This window comes from Neophocaena asiaeorientalis, unplaced genomic scaffold (assembly GCF_003031525.2).
Source record: "Neophocaena asiaeorientalis asiaeorientalis breed wild unplaced genomic scaffold, Neophocaena_asiaeorientalis_V1.1 scaffold230, whole genome shotgun sequence".
NCBI lineage: Eukaryota > Metazoa > Chordata > Mammalia > Artiodactyla > Phocoenidae > Neophocaena > Neophocaena asiaeorientalis.
The window spans coordinates 2,543,292-2,570,618 of record NW_020175186.1 but is presented as its reverse complement, the minus strand read 5'-3'; the positions used below and the strand labels follow the sequence as shown (position 1 = coordinate 2,570,618).

The following is a 27,327-nucleotide window of genomic DNA, read 5'->3' as shown; positions in this document are numbered from 1 at the left end:
TATCTCACTGATGAGTTAAAAAGTGTTTAATGAGTTTAAGGTAAAATGTTTAGAACAATGCCTGGCATTTGTCAATGCTTCCGGTAATTAGTTATTATTACTATTTTTATTAATATTACTATTATTAACATTGATGCAAAAATCCTAAACATTACTAAATATAAATTTAAGGATTTCTGAAATAGTTCAACATTATGGACTCTATTAATGTAATTAATGTTAATAAATGAAAGGGAAAAAACACATAATTAAAAGGTACCCTGAAGAGGGTGTTTAATAAAATGTAACAGCTGTTCATGATTTTTTGGCCTTTTAAATCAGGAAGAAAACTAAATTTCCTTTACACAATGACTATATGTATATATATATCCATGTAGACACATACATATACATACTATATATACACATATATACATATTTATATATAGGCTAGATTGATTTAACATGTAACAGCTGTTCATGATCTTACGGCCTTTCAGTAAATCAGAAATAGATCTAAATTTCCTTTACATGATGACTGTGTGTGTGTATACACACACACACACATATATAAGATAGATTGACAGATCAGAAAGTACTAGACGTTATATTAAGCAGCTTAAACAGATAAGGAACACATTAAAGACAGGATTATCTGATGTCTTCTTCCTGACGTTAATGAGGACCTTTCATATGATTATTATTCACCACTGTTATGGAGATTCCAGCCAGTATCATAAGACAAGAAAAAGGGATAGCTAGTATAAACATTGGAATGTGAGCGACATAGCTAGTATAAATACTGGAATGAGAGAGACAAAATTTTCAATATTTTCGAGTTACAAAATTGTACACTTATCAAGGGGCATCATCTAAAAAAAAAAAATTTAAATGCCTGGCTCATGGTACACTAAATAGCAAATGTTTAAAAAAAACAGCGCTTCCCTGGTGGCGCAGTGGTTGAGAGTCCGCCTGCCGATGCAGGGGACACGGGTTCGTACCCCGGTCCGGGAAGATCCCACATGCCACGGAGCATCTGGGCCCGTGAGCCATGGCCGCTGAGCCTGTGCGTCCGGAGGCTGTGCTCCGCAACGGGAGAGGCCACAACAGTGAGAGACCTGCGTACCGCAAAAAAAAAAAGGAAAAAAGAAAAACAACTATTCCACATAGCTCCCATAGTTTAAAAATCTAATACAAAAATCAGACAAAAGGCATCAAAAGAAAACTACAAACCAATCTCTCTCATGAATATAGATATAGAAATTAATATACTATCAAATCAAATCCAGGAATATATAAAAAGGATTATACCACATGACTAAGTGGGATTAATCCCAGGAATGCAAGCTTGGTATAATATCCAAAAATCAATTAGTATAATACACCACATCAATAGAACAGGATAAAACTACATGATCATCTTGATAGATGCAGAAAAAGCACTTGAAAAAAGTTAACACCCTTTCATGTTAAAAAAAACACTCAACCAACAAGGAATGGAAGAGAACCTCCTCAACCTGATAAGAGCATGTAGGAATAGAAGACAATTTCTTCAACCTGGTTAAACTCATCTAAGAAAATCCACACCTAACAACACAATTCATGGTGAAAAATTGAAAGCTTTCCTCCTTAAGATCAGAAACAAGATAAGACTATCTGTTCCCATCACTTCTATTCAACACTGTACTGGAAGTTCTACTCAGGGCAATTAGGCAAGAAAATAAAAGGCACTCAGATAAGACAGAAATAAAACTATTTACAGATGACCTGATCTTGTAAGTAAAAATTTAAGAAATCCACTAAAAAATTATTAGAATAAAAGATATCAGCAAAGCTGCAGGATACAAGATTAATATGCAAACATCAATTTGCATTTCTATAAAGTAGCAATGAGCAAACAAGTGAAATTAATAATTCCATTTACAATAGCATCAAAAAGAATATTTAATAATCATTTTTTAATTTAACAAAAGCCTTATAAAACTTATACTCTGAAACTATAAAACACTTTGAAAGAATTAAAGAAGACCTAAATAAATGGAAAGACATTCCATGTCTGTGGATCATATGATTTAATATTGTTCAGATGGCAGTACTCCCCACAATGATCTACACATTCAATGAAATCCCTTTGAAAGTACAGCTGACATCTTTGCAGAATTTGAAAAGCTGGTCATTAATACTCATATGGAAATTCAAGAGGACTGAAATAGCCAAAACAATCTTAAAAAAGAAGAAACAAAGTTGGAGGGCTCACACTTATCCATTTCAAAACTTACCACAAAGCCAAATAATCAAAACAGTACCTGGCACAAGAGTAAACAAATATATCAGTGGAATAGAATTGGAAGAGTCCAGAAATAAACCTTCACATTTATGGTCAACTGATCTTCAACAAGGGTACCAAGAAAATTCATTGGTCTTCAACAAACGGTGCTGGGACAACTGGCTATCCATGTGCAAAAAAAATGAAGTTGGACCCCTATCTCACACCATATTAAAAAACTTGACTCAAAATATATCAAAGATCTAAATATAAGAACTAAACCTATAAAACTTTTTAAAGAAATCATATGGAATAAATCTTCAGTCTCAGGATTAGGCAATAAAAGAAAAACTGGACATCAAATTTAACAACTTTTGTGCCTCAAAGAACACCATGAAGAAAGTGATAGAATCTACAGAATGGGGAAAAAAATTCTGTAAATCACATCTGATAAGGGATTTGTATCTATAAAATAACTATTACCAAACCATAAAGACACACAACCCAATTAAAAATGGACAAATGATCTGAATAAACATTTTTCCAAAGAGGATATATAGCAGCCAATAAGCACATGAAAAGATACTCAACATTATTTGCCATCAGGAAAATTTAAATCAAAAGCACAATGCAATATCACTTCACACCTACTAGGACGGCTATAATCAAAAAGAAAGATAATAACTAGCTTTTAACAGGGATGGAGAGAATTCGGAACCCTCACACACTGCTGGTGGGAATGTAAAATGGTGCAGGCACTTGGAAAAACAGTCTGACAACTGCACAGTTAAACATAGTGACCACTTGATTCAGCAAGTCTACTCCTAGTTAAATACCCAAGAGAATAAAAATACATGTCCACACAAAAATTTATACAAGAAAGCCTATAGCAGCATTATTCATAATAGCCAAAAAGTGGAAACAACTCCAGTGTCCCATCAATCGATGAATGGACAAATAAAAGGTGGTATGTCCAAACAATGTAATATTATTCTGCAATTGGGGAATTCCCTGGCAGTCCAGTGGTTAGGACTCTGCACTCTCAACGCCAAAGGTGCAGGTTCAGTCCCTGGTCGGGCAACTAAGATCTCACAAGCCACAACGTGTGGCCAAAAAAAAGAAAAAAGAAATGAACTACTGACACATACTGCCAACACTAAAGAACTTTGAAAACATTCTTAGTAAAAGAAGCCAGCTACAAAGGGCCACCTTGTATGATTCCATTTAGGCAAACCCACAGAGACAGAAAGTAGATTAGTGATTACCTAAGGCTGGGGGACCCTTGGGGAGATTGGGGAATGATAGCTAAGAGGTGGGGGATTTCTTCGAGAGGTAATGAAAACTTGTAAAATTGACTATGTTGATAAATGCACAACTCCGAATATACTAAAAAAACCAAATGTGAAAACAAAAAAATCAGCTAGCAATCTAATAGTGCCCATCATATCCTATTTCTAGCAAATGCATATTTAATTCACCTTGATCATGAGAGGTGCAATGAGGATGACACAGGAGAGAATCAAAAGAAAAACCTGGGTGTCTGACTTCCCAGTCAACAGTCTATCAGATCCTTAATAGATTCCAGTTTATCAATCCAGTCTATCAAATCCCTGGACCCTCTGCTACTGGATAAAGAAGAGCCCGATTATCTTCTACACCTGGTCAAATGTGCATGCCAAATGTCTACAAAGGCAATTTGCTTCTCTAGACACTGTTACCCTGGAAAACAAAAAGAAATCTGAAAATGACTAAAGGTTCTCACATATTACAGATGGGAATATCTTTTGTATTATAAAAAGCCTAATTCGTAAATAAATATTCCCCTCTACTTCTTGCATGCTGAGAGCCTCCTTAACTAGATGTTAATCTCCTTAAGCATGGAACCAGATCTTTAGTACCCACAGCCAAGTACATTACAAATTCAGAGTTAATCCTTTATACCTTGACTTGATTAGACTAAACAAACATGCAGGAAGGCACCACAGAATTCAGAAGTGGAGGGGAACTTATTTTCTACTTCTTTATATCTATTTCGTTTGAGTCAAGACCTGAGGTTTTCCTATTACAATGAAAAATGGTCAGATGATTTCCATTCAATGATCCTCAAGTTCTATTAGAATCCTGCCAGGAAAGTAAGAGAAGGTGGCCTCAGATGACTCTCCTGGCAACACAAAAGGCTTTTCAAAACGTTTCTTAAAGTAAGATATGGATTTTTTTAGATTCCAAAAGAGAAACCCATAAAATAGAGTTTCAAGACTTAGGATTAGACAAGGAGAAGAAATACGTATTTGTTAAGAGCTGTGCACTTAACATGCACTATCTTTTTTCATCCTCACGGCCGTCCTGCAAGGCAGATTATTATCCCCATTTACAGATAAGGATATTGAGGTTCCAAGATATTAAACAGCGGGTACTGCAAAGCTAGAAGTCAGACTCCAGCCTCTATCATGTCTGACTCTGAAGCCAGCGCTCTACTATATCGGTTGCCATTCCACTCACTTCTCACCTGCCTTGGGAAGTTCTCTGCTTCCACTGAGAAGCATTTGAAGATGCCCCACACTCTATTCTTGGACATGTGTATGGCCCTCATAGGAGGCCCTCATACTGAGGAGGCCCTCACACCCAACCCCACAAAGCCAGTGGGGCAAGGACATGACCTTCCTATGTCTGTGAAGCTGAGGCTGACTTGACATCTCCACCCTTGGGCAATAAGAACCTGCGCTTTCTCCCAGCCTACGGAACATGTGGACCCTAACCCACGCCTGCTCACCAACACATATGGCAGTTCGCTTTTGCCAGGCTGGCCCAGAAACAACCAGCTCACCGTGAGGACTGCATCCCCACCGAAGGGTCAGGGTCCATCACATCCCTTTGAGGCTGAGGGCAAACTTAACCACTGGAAAGAGACAGAACTGTTGAGATCCTCACCTCTGTGGAAAATGTACACGGAAAGATCCTCTGCTCCAGCAAATGATCCGTTCTCCGCACCTCTCCCCACAACCAAAAAAAATTGTATTTCCTTCATTTCTTCCCCATGTGACTGCCCACACTGTTCTCCCTGCTTCTACACCCTTCTCTTTCCCTTGCCTGCAGAAGTCTACCTGTTCAGGAGTCTCCCTTCTATGTGGTCTTCCTTAACCACCAATTTAATGTAATGCACTCAGTGAACTTAACACCTTTATATCATTTTTGCCTCAGTTTACCTATCTAGGTTGATATATCAAAAAGTAGTAAAAGGGAAGGTTTATCTGAACTCTGGTTCCCCAGCAGTGACCCTGACGAGATTTGAGAGCAAGTGATTTCCTAAGGAAGTGCTCCCAGGAGAGGGAGGGAGGGAGGGAAGGAAGTCCCAGCCTCAGCCTGATCCCTGGTTGTTCTGGGGGATGAATGAAGCCTCAGAGCCTGACTGGCCTCCGGGCATCGAAGGCCAGGGAACTAGGCTTCTATACTCCCACACTCATGAGTCAACCATTGACTCTAGGCTACCTGGGGAGGAAGTGAACTCCTAGACACTTCTGCTCTCAGTATAGTAGGGTGGAGGGGCTATAGAGGCTGAGGGTCAGTGCTCTGAGGCAAGTTGTAAGGTGCCAACCTTCAGAAGCAAAGCCCACAGAAGCCAGGCGAAGGGCACACAGAACCTACACAAGAGATGTGAGGGGTCAAGGGACAGCGCCACCGTGTCTGCTGCAAGGTCAAGGTAGGGCCGGCTTCATGGGCATGTGACCAGTGCATTTGCACAGGATCCTGCCCTCAGGAGGGACCCACACTTGGGGGCTAATGCTCTGCAGTCACCATCTTGAAATTCTCAGTAATTTTACCTTTGACTTTGGGTTTTGTCAGTAAAATCCGATGGGACAGTGGAGCACACACACTGGGCCCTTGGAGCCTCCATTCACGTGCAGCTCCCTCCCACCACCTACAACCTACCACCTCCCTGGGACCAGTTCTCAGCCACTGGCCCGGTTGCTCCTGGTGCCCAGGGCCCACCTGTCTTTCCCAGTTGCCGCCCTCTGCTTAGGCAGTGACTGTTCTGTGGGCTTGGGGGGGAGCCAGTGTTCTGCCACTGCTGTCCACCCCTGGCGGGGAGGGAGGGGTACAGGGGTAAGTTTGGGGAGCCACATAATTTTGAAGTTAGCTACACACTGCCTAGTAACTCCAGTCTATTACTTCTCTATTAATAGCTCTTTTTTCTTTAGTTTTTTACATGGTCATGCCTTGCTTCCCACATTGCCAAACTCTTGTTAGATTTTGTTTCTTTCACTTCCCCACAAAAACTGGCATAGCACTTAGAACAGAGTAGGTGCTTCATAAGTATTTTCAATGTATTAATATAAAATTAGTATTCAATTAAAATTGGCTGGGAGACTCCCCTGGTGGTACAGTGGTTAAGAATCTGCCTGCCAATGAAGGAACACAGGTTCGATCCCTGGTCCAGGAAGATCCCACACGTCACAGAGCAACTAAGCCCGTGCGCCACACTACTGAACCTGCGTGCCGCAACTACTGAAGCCCGTGCACTTAGAGCCCATGCTCCACAACAAGAGAAGCCACCGCAATGAGAAGCCCGCACACCGCAACGAAGAGTAGCCCCCGCTCGCTGCAACTAGAGAAAAGCCCGCGCGCAGCAACGAAGACCCAACGTGGCCAAAAATAAATAAATAAAAATAAAATTGGCTGGGAGGTTCCAGTTCAGGATGGTGACACAGGTAGATCCCGAGTGCACCTCGTCCTCCACACTAAGTCTACAGCTACCTATGGAACATTTTCCTCTGGAAAAAACCTAAAGGCAGGCTGAGCACATGGGACAAATGAGGAAAAAAAAAAAAATGCATCGAAGCAGATAGGATAGGGTGAGATATAATCTCACTATAAACCCCAGTCCCAGTTCAGAGACCCAGAGTCAGTAGGGAACTTAAAACCCAGAGCTTCTCCTTAAGGAGCAAAGAGTTTGAACCCCACATCAGGCACCCCACCTCTTAACACCTGCACCTAAGAGACAATCCTCCACAATGTCTAGCTGCGAAAACCAAAGGGGCTCGTGTCCACAAGACCCACAAGGCTGTAATAACCTGAGAAAAGAGCTCACACACTGGGACTCACCCAGCTCGGGGCCCAGAACAGAGGAAGACTCCGGTGCCCAGACTTCAAGTGAAAGAGGCTCATTTGCTTATAATAAAGCATTGGCCTGAGGGGCAGGCATTTAATCTAACACACACATCCAGGAACCTGCTGGAACCCTCTTCAGAAGGAAGAGTAGCAGCCGTGACGTTCTCCCTCTGCAAACTCCAGAGGGTCAGTATCTCCCAGAAGGGAGCTTTTATACCATTCGGTGCCGTGGTTTTTACAGCTGCCACCCAAGGGACACCCTTGATTCCCTGGCTCTGGAGCCCAGCTCCTGGGCCCCATGGGACCGTAACAGTCAAAGAGACAGTCCCTGGCAGCCTATCACCCCCAGGGCACTACACAGAGAGCAGACTGAAATACCGCCAGTCTCTCTGAGAAAGAGATGTTTGCTTGTCCAGGAGCTTTGGTCTGGGGAGAAGGCTTCCAGCACGCTTACAGGGGCCAACAGAGGGGCTCTCAGGGAATGGAGGTTCGTGGACACAATCTTTCCCCTCACCCTCTGCTTTGCCACAGCTCACCAGTATATCCCAGAAAGGACCTTATACCTTTGTCTTAGATTATCTAATAATCATTACTTTGAAATCCCGAATAGAGTGACCTTTCTCAAACTTAAAACCATTATGTAGTTTCCCATCATCTACGGGGACTTTAGTCCAAGTTTTTCAACACAGCATCAGAGCTTTGGAATGATCTCGTTTCCGCCTGCCTCTATGATACCACCTATCTCTGCCTGCCTCAAACACCTCAGCCCCTGCCCCACACACTTTGTGTCATCTACTTAGCCACTTACCCGTTCCTTCCCCAAATCATCACAACCTCTTCCTTGAATGTTTTTCTTCCTATTCCTTACTCCTTCCCATTCAGCCTGTCAAATATCTACTCACTTGATTTCCTTATACAGTCATCTTCTTCTCTGAACCCTTTCTTGGCTTACTACAAAGCTTAGCAGAATTGCCTACTACCTTTATTCCCTAAACACAAGCTTCCAGCACTGCATCTACAATTCTTCGTGACATTCATTTGCCCATATTCCCTACTAGCTTGTGTGACGTGATCCTTAGAATAAACACTGTATTATTCACCTTAATATTCCCAGCGCCAAGCACAGTTCCTGCATAAAATAAACACAATGAAGGCTTACTGGAGGTTCTTGGTAAATGTAACTTGCTTGATGGCCTAAATATGATGGATAGCATGTGGTTTTATATGAGCAAAGTCTACCAGGAGATAGAAAATAGGTGAGAAAGACATCTTAAGGCAAAGTAAGTCCATGAATGTGTTCAACAGTCACGAGGCTTCAGCAAGCCGAACATTTTCCTGGAGCTCCACCCTCTAAATTCCAAGGCATTTTGTATAGCCCATGAATGCTAGGTAGATTTTTTTGAGAAGCAGAAAGCTCTTTCTTACCTGCGTTCCAGTTCTCGAATGGACAGTATCACTCCTGAACTGGATGGCTTCTGCTGTACAGTGGCCAGAAAGGTGAATTCGCTCTTATTCCGGAACAGCTGAATTAATTTGTATCTCACATGAGGGGCTGCGTGGATCTCCCTTTCTATATCTAGGAGTCAAGAAGGAACAGAAGGGAGAAAGAAGAGGAAATGGAGGAGGAGAAGAGGAAGGAAAGGAGGAATACAGACGGGAAAAGAGGAGAGGGAATATGAGAAGGAAAAGGAGAAAAGATGCACAGTTAAAAATGCCTTGTCCAGAGGGTCCACGGTACATTCTCCCTTTTCCCCTCTTGTCAGTAGTTTTCCGTTTTCAGGCGCCACCCACCACTCCACACGGCTGCATGCGTTCAAGGCAAAGCCTGGACATGCCGTCTCAGCCACCGTGCCTGCTTGTCACTTTGACGAGTTCACAACTGGCCAGCCGGTGATTTTCTGACAGGAATTGTGATGGGACACGGAGCAATCTGGCCTGCTGCAAACAGATTAAGCTGCTGAAAATAAGGTGAGGGGCAGTCTGACAAACGGGGTCCAAAATTCAGAGAATCCTGAGTGTAACAGGATCCAGGGCCACTCAGCAGTCTCTAATTTCCCTTTTCCCGTGGCCTCAGCTTCTTTCTCTCCACAATGCATCTAGGGAAACCTGTCCTTGCCTTGTACCCAAAAGAGATTTACTAGGGCTAATAAAGCCAGACAACTCTGCTTTTGCTGAAAGGATAAATACAAGGCATGCCCATAATCCATCAGCGTGCCTGGAATTCCTCTGTAAACATGCAGCGGATGACTGTCCTCATGAAATGTTTATTGAAGTTGAGGCCGATTCAGTAGGCCTAGAGGTGTGCGAGTCCAGCTAATCCTGCTACTGGACAGAAATCTTTCTTTCTGCAACATCCGCATAATGAGAGCCATCCCCCATTTCAGGCTCACCCTTGTGATAAACTGGGCGTTACATCACTATTTTACACTATACTTTCTGGCAGCAGAAAGCGGGCACCAAGGGAGCTGAATTAGAGAAAACTATTCAGAGGATGACAAATGAACACCGAAGACGTGTTTGGTGGCCTTCTCTTATGCCCTGACCACATCCTCTGACGGTATGGTAACTACTTGGGTATTTCTCCAGGACTGCCCGAGGAGGCTTTGAAAAACATAGAACTGCATTATTTACAATAGCCAAGATACGGAAACAACCTAAGTGTCCATTAACAGATGGATGGATAAAGAAGCTGTGGTACATATATATACCATGGAATCCTACTCAGCCATAAAAAAGAATGAAATATTGCCATTTGCAGCAACAAAGACGGACTTGCAGGGCATTATGCTAAATTAAAATAAGTCAGACAGAGACAAATATTGTATGATACCACTTATATGTGGAATCTAAAAGAAACAACAATCTAGTGAATATAACCAAAAAGAAGCAGACTCACAGATACAGAGAACAAACTAGTGGTTACAAGTGGGGAGTACATAGGGGTGGGGCAGTGGGAGGTACAAACTATTGGGCGTAAGACAGGCTCAAGGATGTATTGTACAACACAGAGACTATAGCCAATATTTTGTAATAACTGTAAATGGAAAGTAACCTTTAAAAATTGTATAAAAAAATTTTAAAAAGAAAAACATAGAACTGCAAAGGCTGCATGGCCCAAGCAACATCACAGACTTGTATTCGGACCTTAAACAACCTCATCCTGAAGAGTGTTTTTTAACAAAAAGAAATCCTTGAATTCTTGACCTCAGGCCTCAGTCTTCTCATCTGCAAAATGAGGGGGTTGGACTAGGCGATTTCTCAGGGCCTCCCCAGCTTTATCTCCTATAACTCTATACATTGCTGTTTCAAGTTTGCAGCACAGAACACCAGCCTTGCAGCTGTTCAAGTCTAGGCTACGCACAGCGGGAAGCAAGGTTGGTCCTCTTCCAAGGAGGGACCCAACCCAAGAACACTGTACCCACAGAAAACCTACCTCAATGACATTTGCCTTTCTGCCCAAAGAAAGGCTTTCACTACTTTACTACTAACCGGCATGCTGTCAGCTGTCAGCTTCTGTCCCGGGCTGAGATAAGAAACAGCCACTTAGGGAATGCTTTTATGCCTTCTACAGAATCCTAGCCGAAGACTCTCCAGGATGATATTCAAAACAAATTAAACGTATGAACAAATCACTCTGTAAACTAGAGACCATTAGCCAATGTTCGTTAATGTTATTTTTATTATCACTACTACTGGGCAAAGAGCCTCATAACATTTCACCGAGAATTTGGTGCCAGAAAAAAGACACTTGGTTCTTGAGATTAACTTTGTTGATCTCAGGGAGCTCATTAGAGGATTCTGAAGCTTAGGCCCAATGCAAAGAGGGCCATGACTGATCAGCAGTGCCTACTAGGGGAGTTAATATCAGATCAGTTATGGGTATCCTCACCTCTCATTCAATTCTCCCTGGGGGAGTATCATCAAGCCAGATGGCCAACGACCCCCAAACTTATATCTGCAACCTCAACCTCTCCCTTAAGTAACAGACTCATATATGCAGTATCCTTCTGAATATCTCCACATTCAGTATCTGAATATCTAACACCAAGTTGTATTCGCCCACTGAGCTCTTGTTCTCTCCCCCAACCCTCTCTTATCTCCTAGAGTTCCCAGTCTTAGTAAATGGAACCACCCACTTCCTCAGGCCAAAAAACTAGAAATTGTCCTCAATTTTTTCTTTTCCTACACGCTCCGTATTCAGTCCAAGAGCGTGTCATGAGGGCTCCCATGTCTGGCATCTGTCCATTTCTTCCCAGCTGTACTCTTCAAACTCTTGTCCAAGCTGCCATCATCTCTCCAACTGCATCCTCACTGGCCTCATGTTACCTTCCCTTCTCCATCCTCCACACAGCAGCCCAAGTGCCCTTCTTAAGGCAGAAACCAGGATCATTTTCATCTCTTGCCTAAAGCCCTCCAGTGGCTTCCCATTGCTCCCAGGATAAAATCAGGCTCTTCCCCATGGCCCGCATGGTCACACACAAACGCCTCTTGCCTACCTCTCCCTTCTCCCCCAGCTCTCACTGCAAATGCAACCTCCTGGTCACTCCCTCCAACGGGGCCCCCGTTAATGTCTAAAATGCCACTTTGGTGACTTCCTTCATACCACGTATCACAGTATATGTATTGTGATCAATTATTTCCTTGTATCACTTACCATAATCTTGTTTCATGTTCCTTACCTTATTTCCTTTCTTTCCCCACTAGGATGAAATAGCTCTACCTAGTCAATTTTCAAGAAACACTAAAAATACTAATGTGATGAGGAAGCGTCAGTAAAAACGTGTTAGGTGAAGGAAGGAGGCTGAAGAATGGGGGACAGAAATTAAACGAGGGTGTTCACAAGCTCTTCTCTGCCTAATGTAGAAGAAACCTAATTTCCATTTTCCCTGACTTACAGGGTGAGGAGGGTGGTGATTTTCTATGTCAACAAACATATACCTGTGTTAACGCTATGTCAGGTTATCAGCAAAAAGGTAAAAACCGTTTCTGGCATCCAGGACAGCTACATAAGCAAGACAGTTACTTGGTGAAAACAGAGTAGGGCAATGCATAAAAGAAGGAAGGAAGGGACCCGGGGAGGCTGGGGATGACATCGTACAGGACGTAATTTTGAGCCTAAGTCAAAAAAGATGAATAAGCATTTACTAGACAGGAGAAATAGAAGAGGGCATTCCTTGCAGGATCGCTGTGAGGCTATGAACACCCAGGTGTTTCCCATTATCCTGGCATTTTTCTTTCTCTGCAAGCCTCTGTCACTAAAAGTCCAGCAGGAAAGCATCTACTCAACCTAATTGGAGGGAACTCTCCACTGATCGGTGGGTTGAGAGAGCAAAGACAGCAGCAGCCAGAAACAGGACGAAATAAACACACCAGGGCAGCTTGCCTCAGTCTTGAGTGATGGTGAATTCAGGCAACGTCTCCGTAATCGCAGCACGTGTACACTAAGAACCTCGACACGTGGCAGAACCTCGATACAGACATAGCACCTCCTTCCAGCCTGAGTCCCACATAAGCTCGTGGTTAACATTGGCCCCGAAAGATAAAGCGACACTTGCTAATTTGAAATGACAGTTGGCTTTTCATTTCTAAGTAGAGAAGAAATTTGCCATTTCAGAACTGCCAACTGTCCACAGGGCAATTCCTACTGTGTGGAGAGAGGCACATGTCCCACTGTTAGGTCCTGGGGCCCTTCTTTGAGAACTTCAGATGTTATTGATCCAAGTACTTTCAAAGCAGCAGAAATCACAAGCAGAAAGTAGTAGGGACACCAGAAGACTCCCACTTAATGTGTAAGGGATTTCTATCTCCATGAACAAGTTCACGATAATATCCCATTAAACCTCCATTAGCTCCAGGAGCCTGAATGATAAAAAGCAAACACGTGTATGGCTTACGATGGTGCCAAGCGCAGGGTTAACTGCTTTGCGCATATCATCTAATTACAATAATCTTCGGAGTAGCCATTATTATTTTTCCTACTTTACATATGAGAAAACTAAGGTTTACAGAATTTAAATGACTTTCTAAAAGACACTGGGCTAGGAGTCCACGTTCTGAGATCCCAACCTGGCAGGGTGGTCCCACATGCTACACTCTTCACTGTGCTATGTCTACTGTTTGCCAATATGTAGGACCTCAGAGCTTGGTGCCTGTGGAAAAGGGACAAATCATCATACACCCAGCGCCCGACACTATATCCACTCGGGAAATATTTATGAACAATCTATTCGTACAACCCCTGAGCTAAATAACAATCCCCCATTTTACAGGTAAAGAAACTGAGACACAGAGAAGTTTTATGGCTTGCCCAAGGTCACACAACATGACTGGATATAAAATTGAGTCTTGCCCCAGCAGAGTTGATCAGGACACTCCATAGCATTCACCTGGCACTCCTGCTTACGTTTTCATTCGCCTGTCTTTCCTCTCTCCCACCTGCTTAATCCTGCGCTCCAGCCACACAAGCCTCCCGCCTCTTCTTCCCAGGACCATGTTCCTTCCCACCTTGGTATATTCTCATCTTCAGTGACCTCTCTTCTTTCTGTCTTCCGTGGATACCAGCTTAATCGTTACTCCTTCAGGCCCGCTTTCCCTGACCATCCCAGACCAGCTCGAATTCCCTACATTGTCCTCACTGTACTTCTTGTAAATATCAAGTCTTTATGTGTCTAATCACTTTACTGTGTGTCATCCCTTCATTAATGGCTACCATGCCTACTGGACTACATTCCACAGGGAAGGTTTATCAACAGATACACACAGCATGTTGCCTGGCACATGGTAGAACCTCAAAAAATATTTGCTGCTGGGCTTCCCTGGTGGCGCAGTGGTTCAGAGTCCGCCTGGCGATGCAGGGGACACGGGTTCGTGCCCCGGTCCGGGAAGATCCCACATGCCGCGGAGCAGCTGGGCCCGTGAGCCATGGCCGCTGAGCCTGCGCGTCCGGAGCCTGTACTCCGCAACGGGAGAGGCCACAACAGTGAGAGGCCCGTGTACCGCAAAAAAAAAAAAAAATATTTGCTGCATTAATAATATCTCTTGATTCCAAAGCCTGGAACACAACGGAGGAGGTTTACCAAAGACACTCAACTATAACCCCAACCTGCCGAGAAAAAGTACATTAACATAATGAGCCACCTAAGGGTAAAGCCAGCTAAGCATCCTTAACTCCTCTATTTGGGGACTAAACCCAAGGAACCCTGTGACACATGGTATTAATCATTTTTATAATTACTACATGACTCAAAAAAGAGATTCAGGTGGCCCCATAATTTTACTAATTAGATCATCATGGCGGAGGAGCTAAGCTCTTCTTATATTTAAAAATACTGGTAAGGAGTCAGAATGGCCATCATCAAAAAATCTAGAAACAATACATGCTGGATAGAGTGTGGAGAAAAGGTAACCCTCTTGCACTGCTGGTGGGAATGGGAGGGAGGGAGACGCAAGAGGGAAGAGATATGGGAACATATGTATAACTGATTCACTTTGTTATAAAGCAGAAACTAACACACCATTGTAAAGCAATTATAAAGATGTAAAAGAAATAATAGATAAAAAATTCAGTGATGAACAAAGCTAACCATTAAAAAGTAGAGTTCAGAACTTCAAAAAAAAAATACTGGTAAGGAATATCAATGCATCCCCTTGTCACTAAGAAGTTAGCAAACTGTGATCACTCCTTCTCTTCAGGCTGTCCCCCTACACTGGCACCATAACCTAACAGTGGTCAAGTCTCCCCACTAACCCTCACCCCTCCACCCCCATCTCAGTTGGATGCCTCATAATAAAGATAGGGGTAAAGCATGGATGCCAGCTCTATCTGAATCACGGGACAGGAGAACAACAACAAAAAAAAGGCTGATAAAGATTTTTTTAATAAAAAGACTGCATTGTATAAGCTACAAACTTGCAGTTATAAGATGAATAAGTTCTAACGATGTAATGTAGAGCATGGTGACTGAAATAACAATACCATATTGGCTACTTGAAAGTTGCTAAGGGACTTCCCTAGTGGCACAGTGGTTAAGAGTCAGCCTGCAGATGCAGGGGGCATGGGTTCGATCCCTGGTCCAGGAAGATCCCACATGCTGCGGAGCAACTAAGCCCGTGTGCCACAACTACTGAGCCTGTGCTCTAGAGCCCGTGAGCCACAACTACTGAGCCCATGCTCCGCAACAAGAGAAGCCACCACAATGAGAAGCCCACACACTGCGACGAAGAGTAGCCCCCGCTCGCCACAACTAGAGAAAGTCAGCACACAGCAACAAAGACCCAACGCAGCCAAGAATATATACATTTAAAAAAAAAAAAGTTGCTAAGAGATCTTAAAAGTCCTCATCACAAGAAAAAAAATTCTAATTATATGTGGCGATGGATGTTAAGTAAACTTACTGAGGTAATCATTTTGCAGTATACATATATCAAATCATTAAGCTGTACACTTTAATACAATGTTTCATGCCAATTATATCTCAGTAAAACTGGGGCAGGGAGGAGAGGAAGACTGCATCATATAGCAAAAAAGCTATCCAGGGAATGATTGTAAATTAGACTGTATACAATGGAAAATTACGTAGGATAACATAATATCAAAGGTATTAGAATAACACAGGAAATTCCTAGGCAATAATGTCAAACAGGGACACGATTTTATGTAGAATGTCATACCAAGTATATAAAAAATGTATTTAGTGATGCATAGCAGAAAGATATGATGGCCTTCAATCAGAAAGTTAGCATTGGGAGCTAATCTGGGTGACATTTTTCTCCTTTCCACACATCTCAATTTTCTAGATTGTATTATTTCCAGAATTATTGTAAGGAAAAAACAATCAGTTTTGTTATAGAAACAGGGGAGAAGCAAAGAGGGCATCCTACAAAAGAAGAAAATAAGCATAAACCACCCAGCTTTCAATCATGAAATTGTGTCTCTTTAAATTAGTGAGATCCCCCCTCCTCTCCCTCCAGCCAAGCTCAACCAGGTCTGGCTTCCCATGGAATAACACTCCCCTCCTTAAAGCAGCGGGCTGGTCAGCTCCCAGAATGGCCTGCTGGGGCATTTCTCCTAAGCTGAGACCCTCAGCTCATGACAGCTCAGGCTGATGGGACTGAGGTATATTTTGGTAATAACTGACAGTCAAGTCAGGTGTCATTTTAATCCACACTCATGGTCAAGAGTCTGAGAACGCAGAGGTATGCCCACCACACGGTGGATGAAGTTGCACAGAAGTTTGTCAAGCACAGGCAAGAACATTGTTCCCAGCACGGGATGCTCTCTGGGTTGCTACAGAAGACATGAGGACAGTCCTGGTCCCAGCCCTCTGGGAACTGCTCACTCATCCATCCGATTATTAGCTCATTAATTCTTCACCTTTAAAACCTTTATCAAGCACTCTTCTGAACCAGGCACTATGGACACAAAACTAAAACACATCTTTTATCTGCCAGGGGCTAAGCATCTAGTAATAAAGACACAAACATATGGGGTTTCCCTGGTGGCGCAGTGGTTGAGAGTCCGCCTGCCGATGAAGGGGACACGGGTTCGTGCCCCGGTCCGGGAAGGTCCCACATGCCGCGGAGCAGCTGGACCCGTGAGCCATGGCCGCTGAGCCTGCGCGTCCGGAGCCTGTGCTCCACAACGGGAGAGGCCACAACAGTGAGAGGCCCGCGTACCGCCAAAAAAAAAAGACACAAACATAAATGAATGAGAACTGTCCAATTGTTCGCTTCAGAGGCAAAAGAAAAGTTAGTATGCTCAGGAGGCAACACATGGCTGGAAATAACCTGGAGCAGGACCAGAGAGCTCTCCTCAGAGACCTGATCCTCCCGATGAGGGACAGTGCGGGGCAGCGGTTAAGCGCTCAGACTCTGGAGCCTGACTGGCTCATATTCCAGCTTCACCACTTACTAGTTGTGTGACCATGGACTCATTAATCTGTGTCTCAGCTTCCTCGTCTGTAAAATGGGAATAAAACTACATCTGTCTCATAGAGATAGTCTAAGATTCACACATGTCAATCTCTTAAAACAGTGCCTGCCACACAGGAAGAACAGGCCAACTGTTTATCTGGAACACAGCTGGGGCAGGCCCTGAGTCCTGGAGGATGGGTTGTACCAAGCTATGCCAGCCACCGCCCTGCCAGGAGAGCCTTGGGGCTGTGGCGGATTATGGCTGTAGCCCAGCAGGAGGGCAACGGGCGGGTGACCAGGGGTTGCCAGCCATGTCTGGAGGCATGATGAGTGGCCAGTTCTCTCTTCTCTTAAACTAAAAAGTGGGCAGTCTATTGAGCTCCCAGGTACTCCAATCTAGGTCCAGCCAGCTGACCGACATCCAAACATCTTTGAATTTTTGCTGTGTGCTAGATGTTGAGCTAAGGACTTTAAATATACTTCCTAATTTAATCCTCACAGCAGCCCAGTGATGTCAGTATTGCTATCTCCATCTTATAAATGAGGTACAAAGAGTTAAACTCTCAAAGTATTGTCACTGGATTTCAAACTCAGATCTGTGTACTGCCAACCACGGCACACCACTGCCTCTGCCCTGTTCACCCATCTCAGCCCAACTGGTGTTTGAATGCCAGCTCCACCATGTAGCCTCTGTGAGAGGTTGGGTAACTCAGCTTCCTTCCTTCATCCTTGAGTTGCCCCGTGTGTAAACACAGTGGTAATACCACCCACGTGGCAGGGCTCAGTAAGGAGTGATGAATACATGGAGTGTGCCTACCATATAGCTTGTGCTCCAGAAGTATTTCCCCTTCCCTGGCCTCTCTTTAGGACAGCATTTCTGAGATGCTTTGCAAAGGTGGCTCAGAAACCTACACACTGGAAGTCTGAGCTTTAACATTTGCCAATGGGTTCACACACGACCACATTTCACATTCATCATAACCCATTAGGTAGGCATTAATAACCTCCCTTTAAAGATAAGGAATCTCTGGTGCGTACAAGTTAAGTGACTCACCCAAGATCCTACCTCCAGCAAGTAGAGATGTGTCTTCTGACTCCAACCTCCCAGCTCTTTCTGTATATTTCTGTACGACTTCCCTAATCCCCAGACAAGGAAGAATCTTTAAACTTCTCCACTCCACTCCAATGCCAGGTCTCCCCTAAGGGGCATCGCTCCTCCAAAACCCTAAACCGCCCCATATGTTGAGCGTGCACTCTCTAGCCTGTTTGAAAAGTCTGGAGCAGTGGGCTAACCTAATTATAATTACTTCCCTTTTCTGCACAGGCCTAATTCTCAGGCTTAAGAGAGACATCTGCGATGCTGTACTGGCCTTGACCATGCCACATCTACTCAAATTCAACAGTAAACAGTGAGGCATCGTGTTCAACCGCCAAGCTCTCTAGTTTATGCTTATTCGTTATAAATCATTTTTACATGTTGCTTCAAACACTGTTCAAGGATAAAAATCTGCCGGCATTGAAATGCGGTGATTTTAATATGCAAACCTCCTACAGAGATGATGTCTCATTTTAATTATTGTTTCGGTTTAATGGGTTTCCATTAAATTAAAGGATGGTGCAATTACGAGGGTGAACAGCTAATGTTTCAAAGGTAAGCTCCCGTGGCTCTGTGGGCAAAGAGATAGTTGTGGCATCTACAAGCAGAAAGCGACACTCTTCCAGATAAGCCTGTATTCCGCCTGATGGAAAACAGCGCTATTTCTTTTCCCAGCTTTCGCAACAGAGCTGGCATCTCCTCATGGTGATAGGCAAAGAGCTCTAAGCGTGTGTTTTACTTGAGGTATCTTAATCACGTAACTTTTCTATCAGGAATCCAAGCACCCCTGTTCATGAGGCCAGGAAGTGCTCTTAAAAGCCCACAGCCCGCAAAGCTAGATGCCAAACCACAGGAAGATGCTCCTGGTGTATCTGAGGGTCTTCCCCCTCACATACAAGTGATTTACTTGCTTTTGTGGATGAGTGTCTGACTTCCCACCTCTGGGAAAGTGGTCCAACTTCAACACAGGCTGCGACGACCAAAATCATATTAATTAGCAAGCCGTCAGGAGCTCAAGTGAGAAACAATGCTGGTGGCCTCGGAGATTTCACCCCAGAAACTGCACAAATTTAGCACTTGGGGACCAACAGGGTAGCATTAGCTCAGACAGAGGTGAAAGAATGAATGAGAAGTAAGGAATGAGGGGAGGGTCAGAGGTAAAATCTGCTTTATTGGGGTCCCAGTGGTCAGAGGTGAGGGGTATGACTCCAGAGTGGAGGGGGTAGGGACTCTGCATGGCAGAAGTCTGTAGCTGGGGAGAGGGAGGCAGCTTGGCAAACCTCAAATGTGCGATTTCTTTCTCTCCAAGTAAGCTGAAGGAAAAAGAGGAAAGCTACAGGAGGTCCTTCCAGAAATAATTGGCCTATTAGGTTAAGGCAGGCCTGGTCACTATACACGCCAAGAAAGTAATATGGGAACGTCTCACTATGCTATGCAAAGGAGGGAAAAAGAAATCCTTTCCACAAGAGAGAAATCATAAAGCAGCATCGGTCCCAGGTAACACAGCAAGAACTAAGTGATGAATGAGGTACCCTCTCAGCTCAGCGCCACCCTACCCCCAGCCTGAGACTGACCACCTGTCAGGGCCCATACTTGCTGGCATGGCCACTGGAGAAGGTTCTCTGCTCTATTATTTCAAGTGCCCTGAATATTCCGAAGGGATAAGAATTTGGAACTCCTCAGTGGAACGCTTTCTTTTCAGCTCCTTTATTTCCACTGTCCTAAAAAGCAGATCATCAGCTCTAAGATCACATGTGTTAATCTAATTACATGCCTCGTTAGCTGATTAGTTCCAGAGTCACTGCTGGGGAGGTCTCCCACACTATTTAGCTATCTGCAATGCTCGCTGGGTGTGCTTCCTGGCTCCCAGAGAGTGTAATTACAGGCCTTTCAGACCCTGTGCTGAGGAGGGTCAGTAAAGCTTTCTGAACACCTGAAACTCCAGGCTGTGAACAGAAGCTCCAGGAAATGTGGGGTAAGTGCAGAAAGGGGCTCTGGCTGTGGATTCTGGCAGACGGGCTGTGCTCCTTTGAAAACTAACCTCTTTAATGTTTACTAGGATGAGAATACAATCTTTAATGTCACCCTTAAAATGAACCGTTGGAGATGCTGCTTGCCTGAATTCAAAGCCAATTGCCGTCTGGCTACTGGATCCTTCTCCACCAATTTCCCACGGCCACCCTCCCAAACAAGATCTACAACCAAGGGCTCAAATTACAAGCCCTACTTACTGAGGCTTTTGTAAAGATATGAACATGTCGGTTTGGGGGAAAATTGGTCTTTGATCATTGTTGCCGCACATAATTTGGCTCTGGCACGTCCTAGGGTAACCACGCTGAGTCAGTTTTCAGTAAATTACTCCTTCAGTGTTTTAAATAGTGTCTTTATGATTAATTCATCTCAAAGGGTGCCCGGTAGGTTTCCAAGGAGTCTTTTCTACCTGGGTATGATCTGACTCAGCCAGAAGATTTTTTTTTTTTTTTTTAATTTTTGGCCGTGCCCCACGGCATGTGGGATCTTAGCTGCCTGACCAGGGATCAAACCCCGCACCCCCTGCAGTGGGAGCGCAGCGTCCTAACCCCTGGACCGCCGGCGAAGCCCCTGCAGATACTCTTTCCAGCCACAAACCACCTGAACCTCTGCCACCGCGAGTGGTTGTTCGCTGACCCGCTGGCGAGCTCTCTCGGGCCCCAGGTGAGCCCTGGGAATGCAGAACACGTGTGGTGCCTGGGGCAGTGCCCGGCACAGGTGAGGAGCTCCACGGGCATGGGATCTCAACTCTCCTCCCGCCTGGAGTTCCAGCCACCTTCTCCATGCCGATGCAAAACCTGCCCATCTCGCGAGACCCAACCCAATTCCTCTAACTCCGTGAAGCTCTGGAGCCCCCAGTTCAGCGTGCTTTCCCCCTTCGCTCCAAAATTCAATCATTCATTCAGTCAGACATATTCTCGGGGCGCGTTCTCTGTGGCAGTCGCTGGGCCACGGTGAATAGGACAGACTCGGTCTAGACAGAGACATCCAGCCAGTATTTGTAGCTGCACTGACCACTACCACCCATTGTGACCCATCTTACATTCTGCATCTTGCCAAATCCAATGGTCAGTTCTCTATCCTCCGCCTAACGAACCTCTCAGCAACCTCCCAACAGTTGTCCTCTCCTTTTTGAGGCACTCTGTCTTTTGGACACTGCATTCTTCTGGGTTTCCTCCCACCTCTCCAGCCATCTTGAGGCTCCTTCATGCCCTCATCTGCCTGCTCTCTGTCAGGGTGTCTCAGGGTACATCCGTGCATCAGCAAGCCCTGAGCTCCACCTCCATCACCACCGAGACCCTCCATCCTCTTGACTGTAATAATGCAGCAGTTGTCAAATGCCAGCTTGCTTCCACTTGTTTCTTTCCCCCTCCTCTCCTCTCCCCGCTCCTCTCTGACTCTCTCTCTCTCTCATGTAGCAATTGGAGAGTCAAGGAAATCTTTTTCATACTTAAATCACATCATATCAATCCCGTCGACCCCTTACTTTAAACCCTCAAACAGGTGCCTGTATTAGTTTCCTGTTGCTGCTATAACAAATCACTGCAAACTTAGTGGCTTAAAACAACACGAACTTATTATCCCACGGTTCTGGAGGTCAGAAGGCTGAAACGGGTTTCACTGGACCAAAACTAAGATGCGGGCAAGACCACCCTCCCTCCAGAAGCTCTTTGGGAGAATCCATTTACCTTGCCTTTTCCGTGGTTCAGGTCCCCTTCCTAATCCTCCAACTTAGCTTTGCAGCAACGTAGAATCTCGCCCTGCCGCCATCTTCGCATCACCCGCTCTCTGACGGAACTTCCTGTTTCCCTCTTATAGGACGCTTGTGATTACATTGGGCCCACCTGGATAATGCAGGATCACCTCCCCACCAAAAGATGCTTAACTTAATCACATCTTCGAAGTTGTTTTTAATCATGTAAAGTAACACAGTCACAGGTTCTGGGGATTAGGACAGAATATCTTTGGGTGGGGGAGGGTCATTTCTCAACCTACCACACTGACCAGCACAATTGAAATAAGACCCTAATTCCTTACAATGGCCTGAAAGACCCTGCGTGGCTCGGTGTTGCTGCTGGGGCTGAAACAAAGACCAAGCTTTTACTTTGGCCCTGGCCGCACTCTCCGAGCTCCTCGGGTACTTCCACCCACACTGGCCATCTTTGTGCCCCTTAAACTTGTTTGATCCAAGGGTTTTTGTACCAGCTCTTCCCAAAATGTCAGCTCTGGAGCAAAACAGCCTGAATTCAATTCTCAGCTTCGCCACTTACTGGACCTAACCTTGGCCACGTGATTTAACCTCCCTGTGCCTCTGTTTTCCTTTCTGTAAAATGGGGCTCATAATACCCATCTCCCTGTTAGGACTATTATGGATTATTTTAAGGATGAAATTAGTTAACAAATATAAAGAATCTAAAACAGTGCCTAGCACATAAAAAGTGTTCATCATTAATCATGTAAGGGATCAGGAATGATACTATTATCTTTGCATGGCTGGCTTCATTCAGGCACCAGATCAAATACCTCCTCTGCAAGGAAGCCTTCCCCAGGCATCCTATCTATCTGAAGTCTCTCCTCTCCTTCTTTGTCTCCTCGGTATTGCTGTTTTATTTCCTTCATAGTCTATATGGCTATCTATAGTTACTAATTTATAAGTATACTTGGTCACTGCGATTCCCCATCAATGCTGGAACCAAAGTTTCAGGAACCCAGAGACTCTGTCTTTTCTCCGCTACATCTCTAACAGTGCCCATCACATGGGTGTGCAATAAACATTTTTGAATGAATGAGTACGATATATTTCTGGTTCTCTCATCCCTGCACCTGGACCAAGGGCCCCCAAGCGCAGAGCATCTTCCACATTCCTCTTGTGCAATCAGGACCCAGCACAGTGGCCGGCACACGGCAGCATAGCAGACTCCCAGTTAATGCTTGCTGATTGGTTAATATATACATGAGCTTTAGAGGCACCTTTAAGATAAGGGCTCTAAAAAAAAGACTGTCCTCCAGCCAGTCACTCAAAGAGGGAACGGATTCCAAAGTTACACATGGAAAAAACGAGATTCAAAGCAAAAGTCCAGCATAGAGAACAGACTTGTGGTTGCCAAGTGCGGAGGGGATTGGGGGAAACATGGAGTCAGAGGTTGGGATTAGCAGATGCAAAGTATTATATATAGAATGGATAAACAACAAGGTCCTAGTGTATAACTATATTCAGTATCCTATGAGAAACCATAATGGAAAAGAATATTAAAAAAAGAATATATATATATATGTATAACTAAATCTCTTTGCCGTACAGTAGAAATTAACACATTATAGATCAACTATACTTCAACTAAAAAAACAAAACTAAAAATTTAAAAAGACAAAGCAGGTGTCCAGGAACCTGTGCTCCCAAGCTTGCCCTGTCCCCAGCACACACTAGTGGGTCGGGCAGCTTTCTAGTCATGGTGAGATCTTCGAGTTAAAGGAAATATCAAAAAGGATGCTGTGGCTAGCTTATGCATGAAATATACAGTTAAAAGCCAATTGCCAGGGCAACTTCTGCCAAGCCCTAAGTACCTGTCACCCTGTGTTTCTCCTTTCCACTGATGCCTGCAGCTCATAAATGCCGAGGCAGACGGGGGCCTTCTCCTTTAAGGTACCTCACACCCGGAGACTCAGGAAAGTAGTCTGGGGTGAAGCCGGCATCGGGATTTGTTTGTTTAAGTATCCGAAGTGATTGTAAGAAGAAGCCACAGCTGAGAACTGGGTCCTGTGCGGAGTCCTGGCTCCAGGTCCAAAGTGATAAAGTGACCAGCCTCAGGCCAGGCACAGCACCAGCATGTTAGTTTAGCCTTCAGTGTCCTCCACCGCTCTCCCAACCTACACATCACATTTCATCAAGTCCAAGGTGGCACAGATTACAAGATGCAGTGAATGTGGCATTGAGGAGATAACAGGGCACTGCACAATGTCACCCGCTGTCTGCATTCCCTCGCTGGTGCATACACTCAGCGATGACCTGGCTGACCCTCCATGCATCTGGGATCGCAACCCGTCCCCGGCATGGCTCTAACATGTGCTAATACCACACACTCTACATACACCCAGGCTCCACACAAAACCTCCATCCCCTGCCTTCCCAGGCCCTTTCTGGCTCACCCAGGTGCTTCTCCACAGATGCTGGGGCTCCGGTAACAGGTATCTCTGAGGTTTGGATCCTCTCAGCCCTTGGTGTGGCCAGGAAGAGTACTTTAGGCAAAAAAAAAGAAAACAGCCCCTTGTCTTTTCCCCAGTGTAATATACAAATACAGCCATTTGAAAATCATGTGCCATGATATGAAAAAGGTTGGGAAACACTGCCCTGTGTGGAAGTGGAATTTGAGATCAGAAGACCTTGGATACACCATCAGTCCTGGCACTTACCATCTGAGTGACAGGTCATTCAATCCCCCTGAAACTCAGTTTCTCCTCCATTAAATGGCGACTAATATAATGATGATACTTATATCACAGAATCTACATGACATGTACATGTAATCATCTACATGAACAGTTTTATAAAATGTTCGTCACTGTCACTTTCTTCTGTGAGTGCCAGGGTTGGAGGACACCACACGAGTTGGGCGCGTACGGAGACTATGTGGATAAGGCTTTCTCTCACTGGCTTTCAAGTCACTTACAATCCGGCATTGTGAACAAGTGGAGAGAACACCATAGGATGAAAATAAATCCTGAGTAAGTTAGCTTACAATGAATCCATCATTAATTTGGGCCAGAGACGGGGAGGCCATGAGCATAGGGTGGAGTGGGATGGTAGGCATCTCCAGATAAATCAGGAAATAGATGGGGATCACGCAAGCCCTGTGTCAACAGAGAGCCACTGGAGCAACAGTGGGCCTTTTTTTCTTTTTTCAGTGAAATTGGCATGTCTTTTTACAAAAGCACTTCACCTTACTTTTTCAAATTCATGATGTAAACCAACAGCTTCTTTCCTAAACTCTTTGTTGCTGTCCTACAACATCTATGGGGTGCAAGGCATACTTTTTTTTTTTTCTTTTTTTTGGCCATGTTGGGTCTTTGTTGCTGCGTGCGGGCTTTCTCTAGTTGCAGCGAGCGGGGGCTACTCTTCATTGCAGTGCACAGGCTTCTCATTGCAGTGGCTTCTCTCATTGTGGAGCACGGGCTCTAGGCGCGTGGGCTTCAGTAGTTGCAGCACGTGGGCTCAGTAGTTGTGGCTCACGGGCTCTAGAGCGCAGGCTCAGTAGTTGTGGCACACGAGCTTAGTTGCTCCGCGGCATGTGGGATCTTCCCGGACCAGGGATCGAACCCGTGTCCCCTACATTGGCAGATGGATTCTCAACCACTGCGCCACCAGGGAAGCCCTAAGGCATACTTTTAAGTGGACTTTCCTACCACTATTTCCCCAAATCTCTCCATACAAGGCATACCACACAATCCAGACACCACATTCTGAAAAAAAAAAAAAAAGATAAAAATAAAAAAACAAGAATGCCGTATTTTATCAACCACAGAGTAATAATGTAAGAATGATAAATGCAAAGATGCCTGACAGGGCTTTCCTGGTGGCACAGTGGCTGAGAGTCCGCCTGCCGATGCAGGGGACACGGGTTCATGCCTCGGTCCGGGAAGATCCCACGTGCCGCAGAGCGGCTGGGCCCGTGAGCCATGGCTGCTGGGCCTGCGTGTCCGGAGCCTGAGCTCCACAACGGGAGAGGCCACAACAGTGAGAGGCCCGTGTACCGCAAAAAAAAAAAAAGATGCCTGACAACCACTGCTGTCGCCCTTTCTTTAATTATGCTCTTATTCACTATAGGCATAGAGTGTGTCAGTGTGGGTCCAGGTGTAATTGAGCCCAGGAGCCCCGACCAGCAAAATGACACGCCACACACCCAGCCGTTCCGTGCAACTTTTTCAAGTGAATTCTTGGAGAGATTTAAGAATTCTTCCAAAATGTCACAATAATAACTATTTTATCTTTTTTATGCAATAATTTTGATTTGGAGCTTTGCTTTTCTTATTTCATCCAGGCACACCACAACTCATGAATAAAATATGACAAGTTTGACAGTAGCCATTGGAGAGGATTCATCCGTAACAGCAGACGTGCTCAGTGTACAAAGAGCTTTTGTATTCTAACAGCCTTTGTTTCTGGGATGGGCTTTTATCTCAAAGAAGAAACACGTGCGTTCTCCCTTCTCCCGGGTCCCCCTCCCACTACCCAACAATTCCTGTCTTCAGCACAGCACCTGAAACCGTGTTTACTTTCTCTCTTAATGAGGACATTTCCAGATAATTAGGGAACAAATCAAAAAACCAAAGGGTGCTCTGCTCACTATGAAACTGACTTGAAACAGCACATCAAACAGTGTGACTCAGGGGGCTTCCCTGGTGGCGCAGTGGTTAAGAATCCTCCCGCCATACTCAAAGAGACACATTCAGAACCACAGACTAGCGGGCAAAGTATGTGACTTTACATCTTAAACATCATTCAGGTGATTGCACTCACCTGGAGAGATATTTAAATCACCCACAGCGTTCTCTTTTGAGAATTTTCCTCTCCCCAGCAAAGGCTGCCAGGTTCCTTCCAAGTTCAGGCTCTGGTCTGTCTTTCAAAGAAATATATGTGAAAAAGAAAGGAAAGGAACTTGCACAACCGCTGGCATTTATCATATGGCCCCGGGGACGTCAGACTTCAAGTTTCGAGGTTTCATTTTTTTCAAATGAATCTCTGAGCATCTTGTTCTATCACACATAGAAAACCAGCTGGCTTCCAAGTTTCCTCCCCAATACATGTTTGCCCCAGAGTTTGTTTCAAAATATGTAAGAGCAGAGAGACAGTTTTAAGTCACTGCTTGCCTAGAACTTGAAGAACCGAGATGTAGACCTCCTGGATGAGCAATTTGCCAAACTTCCCAACTTATGGGTTTGT

At 44.6% G+C, this 27,327-nt stretch overlaps 1 protein-coding gene across 3 annotated transcripts in view; it reads right to left on the bottom strand.

Annotated features, from left to right (window-relative positions):
• The window catches only part of NELL1 (neural EGFL like 1), an 844,123-nt gene that overhangs the window by 757,270 nt on the left and 59,526 nt on the right, over window positions 1–27,327 (bottom strand). For all 3 annotated transcript variants that reach the window (XM_024764657.1, XM_024764658.1, XM_024764659.1), the window contains exon 3: window positions 8,777–8,927. In XM_024764657.1, the coding sequence (XP_024620425.1) occupies window positions 8,777–8,927 (151 nt within the window). The remainder of the gene's footprint in view (window positions 1–8,776; window positions 8,928–27,327) is intronic.